General features: G+C 33.2%; 1 protein-coding gene across 2 annotated transcripts in view; it reads right to left on the reverse strand.

The window, feature by feature from the left end:
- Gsk3b (glycogen synthase kinase 3 beta) overlaps positions 1-16490 on the reverse strand; it is a 173181-nt gene that overhangs the window by 55564 nt on the left and 101127 nt on the right. For both annotated transcript variants that reach the window (XM_074073238.1, XM_074073237.1), the window contains exons 5-7: positions 15035-15165; positions 11976-12082; positions 7964-8061 (exon numbers count right to left, since the gene is read on the reverse strand). In XM_074073238.1, coding sequence (XP_073929339.1) covers positions 7964-8061; positions 11976-12082; positions 15035-15165 — 336 coding nt within the window. The remainder of the gene's footprint in view (positions 1-7963; positions 8062-11975; positions 12083-15034; positions 15166-16490) is intronic.

Consider the following 16490-nt stretch of genomic DNA (forward strand, 5'->3'; position numbering starts at 1 on the left):
GCAAACCTCTAAGATAAAGAAGGAAGAAATTAGTATCTACCTCTCAATAATAACCCTAAATGTGAACAGTTTTAGCCTTCCAATTAAAAGATACAGACTGGCTAAATGGATTAAAAAATGAAATTCAACTGTTGGCTGTCTACAAGAATCTCACTTAACTGGCAAAGACACACACACACACACACACACACACACACACACCTCAAAAGTGAAAAGACAGAAAACAATAATCTAAGAAAACAGAAATGAAAAGAAAGCAGTACCTGTACCCATATCTCACAAAGCAAACTTCAAGGCAAAAATCAGAAGGGATAATGAAGGTCACTACATATTAAAAACGAAGAAGATATAACCATTGTCAATAAATATGCTACAAACATTGGTGCATAAAACAAATACTACTGAACCGATATAATAATGCTGGGACTTTTTAATGCATGACTCCTATTAAGTAATCTAGATTAAAAACAAACAAACTTACTTCAGAGTTAAACTTCAGTATCAATCAAATGGACATCTACAGAACATTCTATCCAACAGCTGTGGAATACATTATCCTTTTCAGCAGCCTGTGGAAATTTCTCCACAATATATTACATTTTAGTTCTCTTTTATTTGTTCTTGTTTTTTGGTGGTACTGGGGATTGAACTGAGGATCTTGTGCATGCTGGGCAAGTATACCACTCTGTAGCCTCTTTGTTTTTATTTTTTTATCAAGATAAAAGCCTCACTAATTTTGCTGAGGTTGGTCTCAAACCTACCATACTCCTGCCTCCAGCTTCCAAGTAGCTGGGATCATAGACATGCACCACCATGCTCAACTTTTAAAAGAAGTCTTCACAAACACAAAAAAATTGAAATAGTTTCTTATATCTTATCAGACAGTAATGTAATAAAATGAGAAATCAATAGCAAAAAGAAAGTACAGAAGCTATACAAAAACATGGAGATAGAACAATATACTTTGATTAGTGGTTCATTGAAGAAATCAAGGAGGAAATGAAAATTCCAAGAATCAAATGAAAATGAAAACACAACTTACCAGAACCTGTGGGATATAGCAAAGGCAGTTCTAACAGGGAAGCTTATAGCTATGAATGCCTATACTAAAAAAAAGAGAGATCTCAACTAAATAAACTAATGATACACCTCAAGCTTTTAGAAAAGCAAGAACAAGCCAAACCCAAAATTAGTAGATGGAAAGAAATGATAAAGATCAGGGTGAAAACTAATGAATGGAGAATTAAAAAAAACCAAACAAACAGTGCAAACAATTAATGAAATTGAGTTGATTTTCTGAAAAGAAAAAATAATATGGGCAAACCCTTAACCAAATTAATCAATCAAAAGAAGGTGAGAAGGCCCAAATTAATAAAATTAGAGATGAAAAGGATATTACAACAGATGCCACAGAAATTCAGAAGAAAACTAACATCTTGAAAACTCAATGGGAAATTCTAGAAGAAATGGATAAATTTCTAGATACATAGTACCTACCAAAATTGAACTAAAGGGATATAAATAACCAAAATAGATCTATAGAGAGTAATGAGATTGAAGCAGTATAAACAATCTCCTAACAAAGAAAAGCCCAGGTCTGCACAGTTATTGCTGAATTCTACCAGCCCTTTAAAGGAGACCTAACAGCAACACTTCTCAAACAATTTCATAAAATAGAAAGGCAAGGAATGCTTCCGAACTCATTCTATGAGGCCAGTATTACTGTGATACCAAAACCACAGACAGACACAACAAAAAAGAAAACCATACACCAATACCCCTGATGAATATAGATGAAAAATCTCCAACAAAATACTTCCAAATAGAATTCAACAACACATTAAAAAGATCATCTACCATGATCAAACTGATTTCATTTCAGGGACATAAGGATGGTTCAATATACACATATCAATAAACTGAGACACACTATACAAACAGAATCAAGGACAAAAATTATATGGTTATTTCAACAAATGCAGAAAAAATGATAAAATTCCATTTTCCTTCATGGTAAAAGAAAGTTCTGAAGAAACTAGGAATAGAAGGGACATATCTTAATATAATAAAAGCTATGTACAAAAAAACTATAATTAGAATTATTTTGAATGGAGGAAAACTGAACTCTCATTCATTACAGTTCTTGAATTCTTAGCCAGAGCTGAAAGGCAAAAGAAAGAAATGAAAGGCATACAAATAGGAAAATCAGAAGTCAAACTATCCCTATTTCCAAGTGATATGATTCTATACTTAAAGGTTCTCCTAGATCTGATGAATACATTTAGCAAAGAAGGATATAAAAATCATGCTGAAAAAGAAACCAGGACAACAATCCCATTCACAGCCAAGGTGGGGTAGGGGGCTCCGGGGGGGGGGGTGAGGGGAGGGCGGGCAGGACAAATACCTAAGAATAAACCTAACCGTAAGCCTAACCAAGTAGGTGAAAGCTCTCTGTGATGAAAACTCTATAAAACATTGAAAACAAATAGAAGAAACACTAAAAGATGGAAAGACTTCCCATGTTCACACATCAGCAGAGTATTATGAAAATGTTTACGTTAGCAAAACGAAGCTATAGATTCAATGCAATCCCCATCACAATTCCAATGACATTCTTCACAGAAACAGAAAAAACAATTCTAAAATTCCTACGGAAGCACAAAAGTCCTCAAAGAGTCAAAACAAGTCTGAGTAAAATGAGCAATGCTAGAAGTATCACAATGCCTGATTTCAAATTATAATACAAAGTCACAGAAATAGAAACATCATGGTATTTGCACAAAACAGACACATAGACCAATGAAATAGAATAGAGGACCCAGAAATAAACCCACACAGTTACAGTCACTTGATTCTTGACAAAAGGTTTCAAAAACATACATTAGAGAAAACACACTGTCTTCCACAAATGGTCCTGGGAAAACTGGATATCTACCTTTAGAAGACTGAAGGTACATCCATATCTCTCACTTTGTACAAAAACTGAAAATGGATCAAAGACCTTAATGAAAGACCTTGAAACTTTCAAACTACTAAAAGGAAACATGGGGGAAACACTTCAAGCTACAGACATAGGCAATAACTTTCTGAATAGGACTCCAATAGGTCAGTAAAATAAGAGCAAGAAATGACAAATGGAACTGCATCAAAGTAAAAAGCTTCTTCATATTAATTAATTATGAAAGTGAAAAGACAGTTTACAGAATGGGAGAAAACCTTTGCTAGAGAGAGGATTAATTTCCAGAATACATAAAGGACTAAAAAAAGTAAATACAAAATGAATATAATAAATGGGCAAATGAACTGGACAGTTCTCAAATGAAGAAGTACAAATGGAAAATAAACACATGAAAAAATGTACAGCATCCTTAGCCAGCAAGAAAATGCAAATGAAAATGACACTGTTATTCAGTTTTACTCCATTCCAAATGTCTATCTTCAAGAAAACAAAAAATAACAAATGATGGTCAGTGTGAAGAATGAGGGGAGCGGGGAAGGAAGACCTCTTGTATCTTGTACACTGTTGGGGAATGTAAACTAGCCCAGCCAGGATGTAGGAAATCAGTATGGAGGTTCCTCAAAAAGCTAAAAATAGAATTACCATATGAACTAGCCATACATTTAGATATCTCAACGTATCTAAGTCAGTATACAATAGTTACCTAAATACCTGTGTTTATTAGAGCATTACTCAGAAAAGCCAAGGAATCAGTCTAAGAGACCATCAACAGATGAATGAATAAAGACAATTTCGAGTTTTATTCATTTCATATAGAAAGCCATTTATAGAAAAATGGATGGAGTTAGCGATCATTATGTTAAGTGAAATAAACCATCCTCAGATAAATATCACGTTTTCTCTCACACGTGAATCTAGAATTTAGTTTTTGTAAAAAAAAGACATGCAAGTTGAAGGAGAGCCATTTGGGAAGAGAAAGGAGATGACTGGGAGGAGGAATAACAGGGTAATGGGGGAGGTGAGTATCAAATACATTATACACATGTATGAAAGTGTCATAATGAAATCTATTAATTTGTACAACTAAGATACAGTAATATAAATATTCTTAAAAGAGAGAAGCTATTGGCTAATTGAAAGTTACAAAGATTACACCTGTTTCTTTTGAAGAACTTTATAGCTTTGGTTTTTACATCTATGTCTTTATTCCATTATGAGTTCATTTTTTTAAAAACAGCAATTGAAAATTATTAATTATATAGTTATGGGATGTAGTGATGTTAGATGTACACAGTGTAGCAGGATCAAATCAAGGCAATTAACCTATTCTTTACCTTAAGTAGTGATCATTTATTTTCTAACTGCAATTTTGTAAAGTTTGACTAATTTTTCCCATTCACCTTATCCTCTGGCCACTCGTTACCACCACTCTTATTCTTTGCTTCTATAGTTCAGTTGTCTTAGACTTCCACATACAAGTGAGAATGTGGTGTGTCTTTCTCTATGACTAGCTTATTTCACTTAGCATAATGTTCTCCAGGTTCATTTATGTTCTTTGTCCTTTTTATGGTTAAATAGTTTTACCACATTTTCTTCAACAAATCATCCACTTATGGTGAAAAGACTGCTTGCCAGGAAAGAAATGGAATCTATGTAGTCAATTAAAAATGTCCTTTTGAACATGTGAAATATTAAAAATTGTTTAGTTTTAAAAGTCTATAAAACCCTAAGATGGCAGTTTTATTTAAACATCAAAATATTTACAAAACTATTTTTCATAAGATGCCATGACAGTGATGATTGCTTTTGTTTTTTTATTCTTTTCTTTGTACTTATGTGCTTTCTTCATCTTCTGCACTGAGCATGAAAATTGGGACACATAATTATTTTTTAAAGTAACTATTAATTAATATCCTTATCAGGATTACAAAAGCCTACAGAAGACTGTCTTTTCTAAATAATCCCATTTCTAAGACTGAGACAAGATGGGTCAACGTATAGTACTATACCAGTGAATGTATATTTACAAATTCCTGGTATGGAAGTTTCCAAGAACATTCTACTTTTCACTATATATCTGAAACCACGTCAGGTATTTCTTAAGATTTATTATGACCAGTATGTATTAAGGGAGATTTAAGAAAAAATATTTTATTATCTGAGAAGGTGTCAACAGAACTTTTCCTTCTACAACTGTTGTAAAAATGCAAACCTTCATTTTTGTATATGCAGAGATGGACTAGTATAATGTAATGCTAACCTGATAATCTTAAAATTTAAGTAGTTTTATGCTTAGAAATGTTCCTCATGACTTTCAGTTCTGTGGTCTTATGGTTTTAGCTTATTCTGAAGATACTGTATTTGAATTTTATTTTAAATATTTTGTAAAATCTTTCTTATTAGAAAATAGGGATGGAGAATAAAAAGGTTAACTGGAACTACATAAAGTTAGTTCCATTTATAAAATTGTGTTATTCATGCTATAAATTACTGGCATGGACATCTGAGCCAATATAATTTAATCAACAACACATACAACAACCACATAAACTCTTATTAATTTCCCAGGCAATTTCAAATTCATGAATGGGCAGTGGTCTAGGAGCTTGATTCAAATCAAGCTTTTCCTGAAAATATTTTGGTACCTTTTCATATTAAACATAACAATAAAACAAAGTCCCTGCTTAGAAAAATTAAAAATTATGACTCAAGTCCACCACAAAAAAAAAAATCTCATGAAGTTTGGTATATGATTATCCACTTCCATTTCCTGTTTAAACTCAAATTCAGAGACAGAGATATCTATTCACGTGGGGTGAGCTACCCCAGATATTCCAGAGAAATTCCCAAGATAGAAAACAGGAAAAAAAGAACAGTTTAATGTGGATTCTCTAGTTACCATAAGGACTAGAGCTCATGACTATTATTTCAAAAACTTGAGAACTGAATTGGGCATGTATGAGACCACCTTTGATGGAAAATTCAAACCCACTCTTGAATCCCTGACTAGGGCTGACTGCTTCTACCAAAATCTAAATTATAAGGACTGACTAAAAGTGGTACAAACAAGCTCTAGACCTAAAAGTTTATGGTATCATAGCAGGCATGATATACAGACTTAACACTGATGTTTGCTACTATATTTAGCAGAGAAATGATACAATATTCTAATGAGCTAACTGCATATGACAAATATGAGAGAGAATTTCCAGAGAACTGTGGTACAGTAGACTCAAGTACATTAAGTGAAAACCTTAGAATAGAAGAAAAGCTGTGGTACTAGAGCAGGAACAGGAAGCTACAGTCTCCTTTATGTTTTGGTAAAGCTCATGAGGTAAGAATTTTATAGATCATAAATTTTATGATAGAGAATATTAACTTTGAATCATAATTAAGAGAAATATTATACCCCTCAAAAACAAACTTATTCTGATTATAGATCTGTATTACAAAAATTATACTCAATTAATGTATTTTGAATTTCATTGACAAAAATCTTACGGAAATGTTTCTTTTTTATTATTTAGAACCTATGTAACATCCTTGATTTTGCCTTTTGATCCATAAAGCATAAAATACTTTATTCAACCTTTTACAGAGGTCAACTCTGCAATACAGCATTAATTTAGGCAATGAGCACTCAGGATTTTGGAAGCAAAGAGAGCACACTGTATTTAAACTTAGATCTGAATGTAGTACAGAAATCAGGAAGTAGTACAGTTAACAAAGTTAAAGGTTACATATGAAACTAAAAGATGGTTTCCACAAAGAGATGGTTACCACAGTGGTCTCAGCTGTAAATTGTAAGAAGTTATAGAGAGAGTAAGGAAGATCACTGATCTTAACTGATCTGGCCTTTACAATCATGTGTCTATACAATGCCACTTAGCCAAACCACCTTTGGTCAAAAGAAAAAATATTTTTGTAGAATGAAGTACAAAGATTTTAAAATAACTTGATCATAGTCCTGTGTTCAACTGGTTGAAATTACCAGGGAATCATGGCTGTCCAAATATAAAACAGGCTACAACCCAAAGGAGCCATCTAATGTAGGAAGTGTTCAAGAAAACACTGAAAAATCATCTCAGGAATACAACTGAAAGACTCTTTTATTAGCTAGAGGGTAAGACTGAATGGCCTCTAACAAGATTTTTAGTTTTACAAATCTATGGAAAAGTTGAGAAATCATGAATAAGGCTGAAAAAACAGTTGGTGGTGTTGCTTTGGCCAAACTGGAAACCATAGTTAATGCATCTAGTGGTTTAAATGTAGATTTTTTTTTAAAAGGTGAATGTGGGGGGTGGGAAGGAGCTTTCTTTAAGACCTCAAATATTAAAAACTTTTAAAATATGACATTTAAAAGCTCAAAATTTCAGATCTTTCATAAAAAGAAAACATAAATTTCAAGATACTATTTTGAATTTTCTGTTGCCAATAAAGGTGATGATAGCTCCAACAACTAAAATTATAGAGTTGGGTGTGGTGGTGCATATCTGTAATTCCGGCACTCAGGAAGCTAAAGGCAGGAGAATTGTGAGCTTGAGGTCAGCCTGTCTCAACAACTAAATAAATAAAAACATAAATTTGTATTAAAACCTTAAGTAAGATTCTAATTCTATCAGTAGAAGCAGGTATACATATAGGTATTCATTCTTTCATTCAGCAAATACTGATATACTGAATAACAACAAGTATCTCCCATGTGTTCCAGAGAGAACATGGTGAACAAAACCATACATTGCTTCTGCTTTATCCAGCTTACATACATTTTAGTAACAGATAAATCCCTTTCCAGAATCAGATATATACAGCTTTTCCAGAATCATAAAACAGAAGAAAACCAAAAGGCTAGTGTATTCTTTTACCTGCTCTATAGTTGGACTTGTTAAGTGACCTTAGGTCACTTTTTCCATTTTTTAAGTTTCTTCACGTATGTTTGTGATGTATTACTAAAATAGCACCAAAATTCCTTTCAGTTCAAAAGTTCAAATTCAACTTTCTCACCTTGATTATTTCCACCAATTGATCCACACCACTGTCCCCTGGAAATATTGGTTGTCCTAGCAACAGCTCAGCTAACACACAGCCCGCAGACCATACATCTAATGAGAAAATAAAACAGAGGCTTATTAAAACTATTGTAGCTTGAGTTGAAAAATGTAAAGTAAGTTATCATAAGGAAAATACTAAATAATCCAAAGTAGGAAAAAAAGTTCAAAAACTTCTCTAATCATTTTTAAATTAAGCACTAATCTTAGTAAGGAGGAAATAAGTCCAATGAGAATATTCCAATAAAGAGTAAAGTCTATCATTATCTACCATCACGTAATCAAGTCTTCACATAACAAGATCAGAGTTCCAAAACTACAGAATGACTACTTATTTATCACTCTTAACAATAACTCAAAGTGACACATTCTCTGCACATTAGTAGATGCAGCAAGCACAGCACTGATTCAATCTCCCAGAGAAATTGGGTTTTAAGCCAATGCAAATGCTGAAAAACATTTAAGAGTTAAATGGTTGATTTTGATGTTGCAGGATGACAGAGAAGTGAGCTTATATATATTATCATTTTAAATGCAAAATATTGGCAAAAACAGAGGAATGTATTTGATTTCATAGATTATAAAAATAATTCACTTTCTTTTGTGATACTGGGATTGAACCAAAGGCTCCACACTTGCTGGGCAAGCATTCTACCACTTTAGCCATGCCCCTAGTCCAAAAATAATTCCCTTTAAGTCTAAAGAAGAACTTCAATCCTGACAGAAAACTTGAAAAAATAATGCAAATAATAATACATGTATATATAATACATATACATGTATTGTATTGAATAATAAGTTATTAAATAAATCTAATAATGTATCAAGTTTAGCTTAATAAATTTAATTAACTTTAAAAGATAATTTAAAGCATACATTCTGGCTTATCCATGATAGGTCTGGTTTATTTTTATCCTGGGATAATCACTAATAGGATCCTCTTTTTCTCTCAAAAGTATTTGAAGATAAATTATATGGACTTTCTATAAGGAAAAGCTGCCTTTTAGTTTCCAAGTTTCTCAGATTCCTGGGTTAATTATGTATTAGCACTCAAGTATTTTAGGGAGGTGAAGACAAACCATTGCTGGGTTTTCCCACTAACCAGCTGGGAAAACAAGTAATAGTGAATAGAATGGAGACAACAATAATTTAAAAATCTGATGTGGTGAGATACGCTATAAAAGACAGATTGAAAGTATCTATTCCAGTAACTACTATTTTCTTTCTCTCTTTTGTTATTGTGCAGTGCTGGTGATAGAACTGAAGGCCTTGTGATGTGCTAGACAAGTGTTATACCATTGAGCTATATCCCCAGCCTGTAAGTACTTATCCGAGTAATATCCCCTTAGCAAGCTAATTAGATGGAAGGTAATATGTACCCACTTCTTTCCTCTATAATATAGAATAATTCATCTCAGAAGACAAGGTTAAAATAATTATGCCTTCATAAAAACAGTAACAATGGAAAATGCATTCTTTGCCAGGATTCAGTTATACATATGGGGAATATAAGGAGTGAAAAATCACATCAAAGAATACTATTTCCTAGCAATTACAACAGAAGAATCAAAAGAATTATGTTAAATCAGCCAAATTGCTTACCACTCAGTTTCTAGGAGATAACCAAAAATTTTTTCTGTTCTTATGTCATAGGACAAATGATGAAACTCTCCAAACAGAATAAAACTCCAACTCAAAAGAAGGCTAATCCAAGAAAACAATGCTTTGGCCTGCTGAGTTTTAGTTATTTAAGGTTTAAGCCAAAATAGCATTTTGTTTCATGATCAAGTGATTTTTCAAGGTCAAGTAGTTAGTTTAACATACTTCACAGAAATTATGTCACGACAAAATTAAATGAATTACCAAAAGAAGTTCAGTAGCATAGCACTAGGACTGGAACCATTCTTAATTTCCAATCAAGACACGTCTTGAAAAACTCTATTACAGAAGACTAGATTCTTTACTTAAAGGTCTATAAGCTCATTCCTTGTCCTAAAGAAGCCTCTGTTCTCATTCTGCCATTTCTCAGTAAAACAATATAATGAGTCAAGTGCTTTAGCTATGGTTATATCCAAGAATAACAATAATCTAATCAGAACTAGTGACTTTCACTTCAAACACTGTCGTTAAAACAATTTCGAGAAATGTACCTATGTTAGTGTACTCCCAAATCTCTATTTCTTTGGTATGTTTACAAATTTTACAGAGCCTGGAGATGCAGGCTAAATCCTAAATCTAAATGGGAGACCAAATTCAGGCTTATTAGGGGCAAAGGCCCTGGTTTAACATTCCTTAATGTATCAGAGGATAAGGTTATGACTGCTTTAGAAGAACTAAACTGCCTTTAAGTGACTGCAGTACAGCTCAACCCAGTATTTTGTGTACAAAGAAGTAGTATCATGCATTTGAACAAAATGTTGAGCAAGTGGAAAATCCAATGATACCCCCAAAGACAAAGGGTTAAAATTTGCTCTTGGGTCAGTCAAATTAATAAGTATCACAAAAATAATACCACCTTACATGTCTATGGTACTTTCATCAATATTCTCTTCACTCATCATAGCCACTAAGACAGGAAGACAGAATTATCAATCTCCACTTTACAGTTCAGTAGCAGTAAACTTGTAGGTCAAACTCAAGTAGACCCCAGGCCACAGAGTCTTTGCAGCATTTTTCATTTCTCCATTAATATATGCCACATAACATAGTCATGATAAGATTTAGTATTACATACACACAACACACACACACACACACATGGGCGCCATTATAATCTCTCCTCTTGTGAAGCAGGTTTCAAAGTGTGGTCTGCAGAGCCATAGGCACTCTGAACATTTTCCCAAGTCCTGAAGGCAAACTTATTTTCACAAAATGTGCCTTTTTTAAACTGGGTAGAAATCTGCACTGACAGAGGAGAAAAGAAATGATGTATCAATCAGCCTCTTGGCACAACTGAAAATGTGCCTTGGTATATTACCCATTTGTTTATTCATTCATTTATTGGTGGTAAAGTGTGCTTCGGCATATTATCCATTTGTTATTCATTCATTCATTTATTGGTGGTATGAGGGTTTGAACTCAAGTCTTCACAGTTGTTAGGCAGGCAAGTGCTAAATTGCTTGAACCATACTTCCAGTCCCATATTGCCCTTTTGTAAAATAATAATGATGTGTTCCTGTTTAGAGGTGTTTGTTCCTACCAGAAAATTTCTTTTTTATTAGAAAGACTGTTTCAATCTCACTGATCATGGTCTTTCTGTTCACACCTAGCCAATGCACTAAAATGGGGGAAAAAGCAAGGGCGATGAAGATTGTAACTAACCGTTCTTATTCTAGTCTTTCTAACACTAAATATTTCTGGTAAAGACTTCTAAAGAATCAATGGGTTTACTGAACTACTAATAACTTAAGTTGACTTGAAATTAAATAACCAGTTGAGACAGCAATATGGTCAGTTGTCCTATCAATTTCATTATCAACCTAATTAAATAACATTATTTACAAATTGTCTAGGTGAGAATCAAGCTCAAAAGTGCAAATTTCAGAAGGATTTTTAAAAAGGATGTAAAAAAAGGTATGCTTCTTAGGATTTATTTGAAACTTTTAAGATAAAAACAAATGCATTAATCGACCATAAAATAATAGTTTTATAATTCTAATACTCAAAAGACCCCTAAAACAGAATAGTAGGTACATCTTAAATGCTGAAAGATGAAATCTTAAGAATTTGGTACTTTTTTTTTCCCATGGTGCTGGGGATCAAACCCAGAGCCTTACACATGCCAGGAAAGCACACTATACCGCTGAGCTACATCTCCAGCCTCCAAAATTCTATACACTTTTGTATTTCATCCCTAAGAAAAATATATTATAGAACACATCCTTTTTTCACAGCAGTAAAAGTAATCAATTATTAAAATCAAGATGCAATTAACAATTACATGCATTATATTCAGAATCAGTACTTACCTATACTAGAGGTATAATCAGTGGCTCCAAAGATCAACTCTGGTGCCCTATAGTACCGAGAACAGATATACGAAACATTGGGTTCTCCTCGGACCAGCTGCTTTGCACTAATACAAAAAAAGTAAAAATAAATAGTCTTTAAATATACTGCTACTACTCAAAATACCAAATGTTTATCTAAGCTTCGTATCATTCCAATCATGTGACATCCAAAAGAAAATAACTATCTCCAACAAATCAACAATTTTATCATATCACTCTGGAAAAAAAACCAATAATTTTTAAACAAAGCATTTGTCAAATGTTACCTAAGGGGAAAAAAAGATTAAAAATTACAAAAGAATTAATGTTGACTTTCTTCTGATTCTTTGTTCCCTGAATTCTACTTCTAAAATATAATGGTGGAGCCAGATGCAGTAGTTCACAGATGTAATCACAGCTACCCAAGAGATGGAGATCAGAAGATCTCCAGCTTGGGCAAAAAGTCCATGAGATCCCATCTAAACCAGTAAAAGCTGGTGTGATGGCGTGTGCGTGACAAACCAGCTATGCGGAAAGCATAAATAAGAAGATCATGGTCTGAGCTAGTCAGGGAAAAAGCAAGAACCCATTTGAAAAATAATGACAGCAAAAAGGACTAGCAGAGTGGACCAAGGGATAGAATGCTGCCTAACAAATGCAAGGCCCTGAGTTCAAACCCAGTATCACCAAAACAAAAACAAAAACAAAAGACAACAATAATAGTCATAAAATAGATGGCCAGAAAAATAAGAGATACCTCTCCCCACTGAAAAGCATGCTAATGACTTAGAATGTAAGAATGAGTACTCCTTAGCCCAGTATGTTTCTTTAGAACTGTAAGAAATTGGCCACTTCTGACTCAGGATAAATATCTCAAGGAATACAGACTCACTCTACTTTATTTTGTACATTTTGGTCAATTTTTAACTGTATAAATACTCATTGTCCAACAAACTTCAAAAAAGATGAAGCTTCAACTGTAGGGCAGCAATAATTCACAACCTATGGATTCTATCTCTGCTGTGGTATTTTCCATTTAAAATACTTACTTAAAATTGCAGTTTCTCTCTTTTTAGATGTCTTTCAATATAACCTAAAGACACAAATAAATAAGCTCCTGTAGAAGCTACTTTCCTTTTCTTACAAGTGAGGCTGGCTCTAACTCCTTGCCCAATGTAGTGGTCACACATAATCTTAAGTCCTTAGATACTTCATCTAGTACTTTAACAACTTCCAAGCCCTGTTCCACCTAGTAAAGAATTACTAAGAAGAGAATAACACTGTTTTGCTCAAGTCTCCACCAACTACCTAGTACCTAAGAGTCTAAAATGTCTCCTAAACCCTACCTGCCAAAACCAGTTTTGTTAAATACAAAAAAAGGCACCTTTATTACCAGAGGGCTTATAAAAATTAACTGCTACCATACAATGAAATCCCCCATTCAAAATTTATTAGACAAGCTATTTTTATGTCCCAAGAGAATGGTCTGTCCCACCAATGTTGTGATATCATGGTAAGAATAGAAACTATTATACTTGTTGTCTCAATGTCTTTTTAATAATAAAACTCATCTGATTTGGGAAATTTTTCCTTCACATAATAAGCAATAGTGTTTCTTTCAAGCATCAAATAAAAGTTTTGACTTAATATTTTTCACCAGAGTGAGAGTCTGCAAAGCAAGCTGGATCCTGGCATAAGCGTGTGAATTTAGGAAAGAGCATGATGGGAATGGTTTGAAAGAGAACACAGTGGTGAGACTAAGAATTAACTTAGGATAGAGCAGATTTGCTTGGTTTTTTAAGAAGGGCTACAGCCTGTGAAAAGTATATTCTACTGTGAAACCCATAATGTACCCATTGTACTTGATGTACAAGTCTTATGAAGAAGTAGGAATACAGACACCAGAAGATGTCGGTCAAAGTTAAACTGAAAAATAAAAATTTGTGACAAGGATAAAAAAGAATAAAGCTAGAGAGAATCCAGGTGATATAGAAATGTCTTCGGAAGTAGAGATGAAAGAGTACTCTGAGATGACAGCAGAGAAGAAACAGCAGAGTTTGCCTGTGTTAACATGAGATTTAGGTTTGACTGCATGTTGTAGTTGTATCACAGAGACACAATGCTGGAAACTATGGAGATGGAAAGGATATGGTTTTATTACAAAGTCACAGATATTATCCAGAAAGGAGTTTAGGAAATAAAAATATGTTGGAATTTTCAGAAAAGGGAGAATAAAAGGTTAATAAAGAAAGAGGAAAAAAAAAGCTGTTTTTAGACCTTTTGCCTCATTCTTGAATTGAGATTAATGACATAGAAATAATTTTTAAAAGACTATATATACATAATATAAGTTTGAAGAACACAAGCAATCAAAAAGCAAGTTTCCCAAGTATACTATATTCCCAATTTTCCTTCTCAGAGACAATCAATGTTATGGGATAATAGATATAATTCATGCACACAGTCACACTGTGTTTTTAAAACAAAGGTAGTATGTACTCCCGACCTTGCCTTTTTTCCTCCCCTCTCTTTTTGAGTTCTAGCCTAGGTTGGGCTAGAAATTCCTACATAGCCTTTATTGGCTACAAGCCTCCTGAGTGTTAAGATTACAAGCATACATCACCATGCCTGGCAAGGCTTACTTTTTTCATTTCCTAGAAATTATTCCCTTCCAATTTAGAGAGCACTGCCTCATTCTTTTACTGGGTAGGCTGTTTCTATGTATCATAATTTATTTCAACACTGTCCTGCTACTGGATATTTAAAAACAATGCTATGAAAAAAATCTCTGTATATACACTAGTTTGTAAATGTGTCTAAAAGGAAATAATTCTAGAGTTCAATAGTTGGAATTTATAATTCTGACAGAAGTTATCAAAATTACCTTCACAAGGAACTGTATTAGTTTATACTCCCCATGTAAGGATTACAAGTTTTAGACTGACACTGTAAAAGGAATATGCTTCAAAGAGCATGGTGGGGGTGGGGGAACAGAAAGAGATGGGAGGGTAAGGAAGGGAAAGAGAAAGTTGGCTTACCTTCCAAAATCACAGAGTTTTAAGACAGCCGTGTCAGGATCCAGCAGGAGGTTTTGTGGTTTAATATCCCGATGGCAAATTCCAAAGGAATGGATATAGGCTAAACTTCTGAACAGCTGATACATATACAACTGGAATAAATGAATTAAAATTGAGCACATCCTATTTAGCAGTAAATAAAGTAACATTCGAAGAGAACAGGCAAAATGCTGATGATTATTAACATTCAAGTTCCCTCAGTCAAGTTTCATGTCATTTCTATATGAATTAACTAATTAAAGAATCATTAACCATATATGTATACCATCCTTTAATGACATTAAAAAAAAAGGAACTTTACAAAGTGTGTCATAGTCTTTTATTTTACTAACATCTCACTTCAAGCCAGTTACAATGGGCTTTTTATTTAAAAAACAAATGAAAAGTTCAGTTATTCCAAATCCTATGACTGATAAGTAGTATCATTTGGACCAGAAGCCAGATCTTCTGACGTTTAAGTTTATCTTTTTTTTTTCTAGTATATCAGACTGTTTAATGGAAAAGTATTTCTAGTATTATCTTTAGAATTATTTTTCCTAAGATGTCAGCCTCCAGGTTATTGATACTGAGGTTCAGGAAAATCAAGAGGTGGAATGAGAAATCTAATCAACTGCTTAAGAAGACATCAGAAACTCTGTTAGTATCATCATCACTCTTCCTATTAATATATGTCAGAAGTAGACTTTAAATGTCATTTTCAAACAGATGCCTAGGTGACTACCAATATCACCTTAAAAGATTTTTTTTTCAATTGTAACACAAAAAGATACACTGAGTATACCCTAAACCTTTATTTAAAATAAAAGCATGACATAAAATGCATAAATAAGACCTTCAATAAGGTCAGCATTTTGCTACTAGAGTTATAAGTAAAGCATTTAGGTTTCCATGTATGTTTTCTAAACCTTTGTAATTCTATTATTGTATCAGTATTCACAGAACCAATCTCCAAGCCCTAAAGCTTACTTTCAGAGTTTAATTCATTCATTATTATGAAGAAAATTATCTCCTATATGCAACTGAGCTCACAGGCATTAATTTACCAATGGGGAAATTTCATTAGCTATTATTTCAGGGTATTAATATTTAGGTTAGCAAAACTCATTGAAAACATAAGCTTTCTTTTAAAAATGCTTAACAGTTTAAATGAGGTTAATTTTAGGATGCCATTTTTACTATATTTTTTCACCCAAAAGGTTAAATTATTTCCATTCTCTTCACTCTTTTTAAAAAGTGAAGAATAAGAATGAAGTATGCAATTTTATCTTTTCATGGTTATTTCACTTTGTAAAAGTACTTTATAAGAAAGCTGGAAAGCTTTCTACACTAGAAAGATAGCAAAAATATTTACAAAAAAACCCAACTTACTGTGTGCCAGGCACAATTTTAAGTGTTTTACATATACCATTTCATTTAA

This window comes from Castor canadensis, chromosome 5, assembly GCF_047511655.1.
Source record: "Castor canadensis chromosome 5, mCasCan1.hap1v2, whole genome shotgun sequence".
NCBI lineage: Eukaryota > Metazoa > Chordata > Mammalia > Rodentia > Castoridae > Castor > Castor canadensis.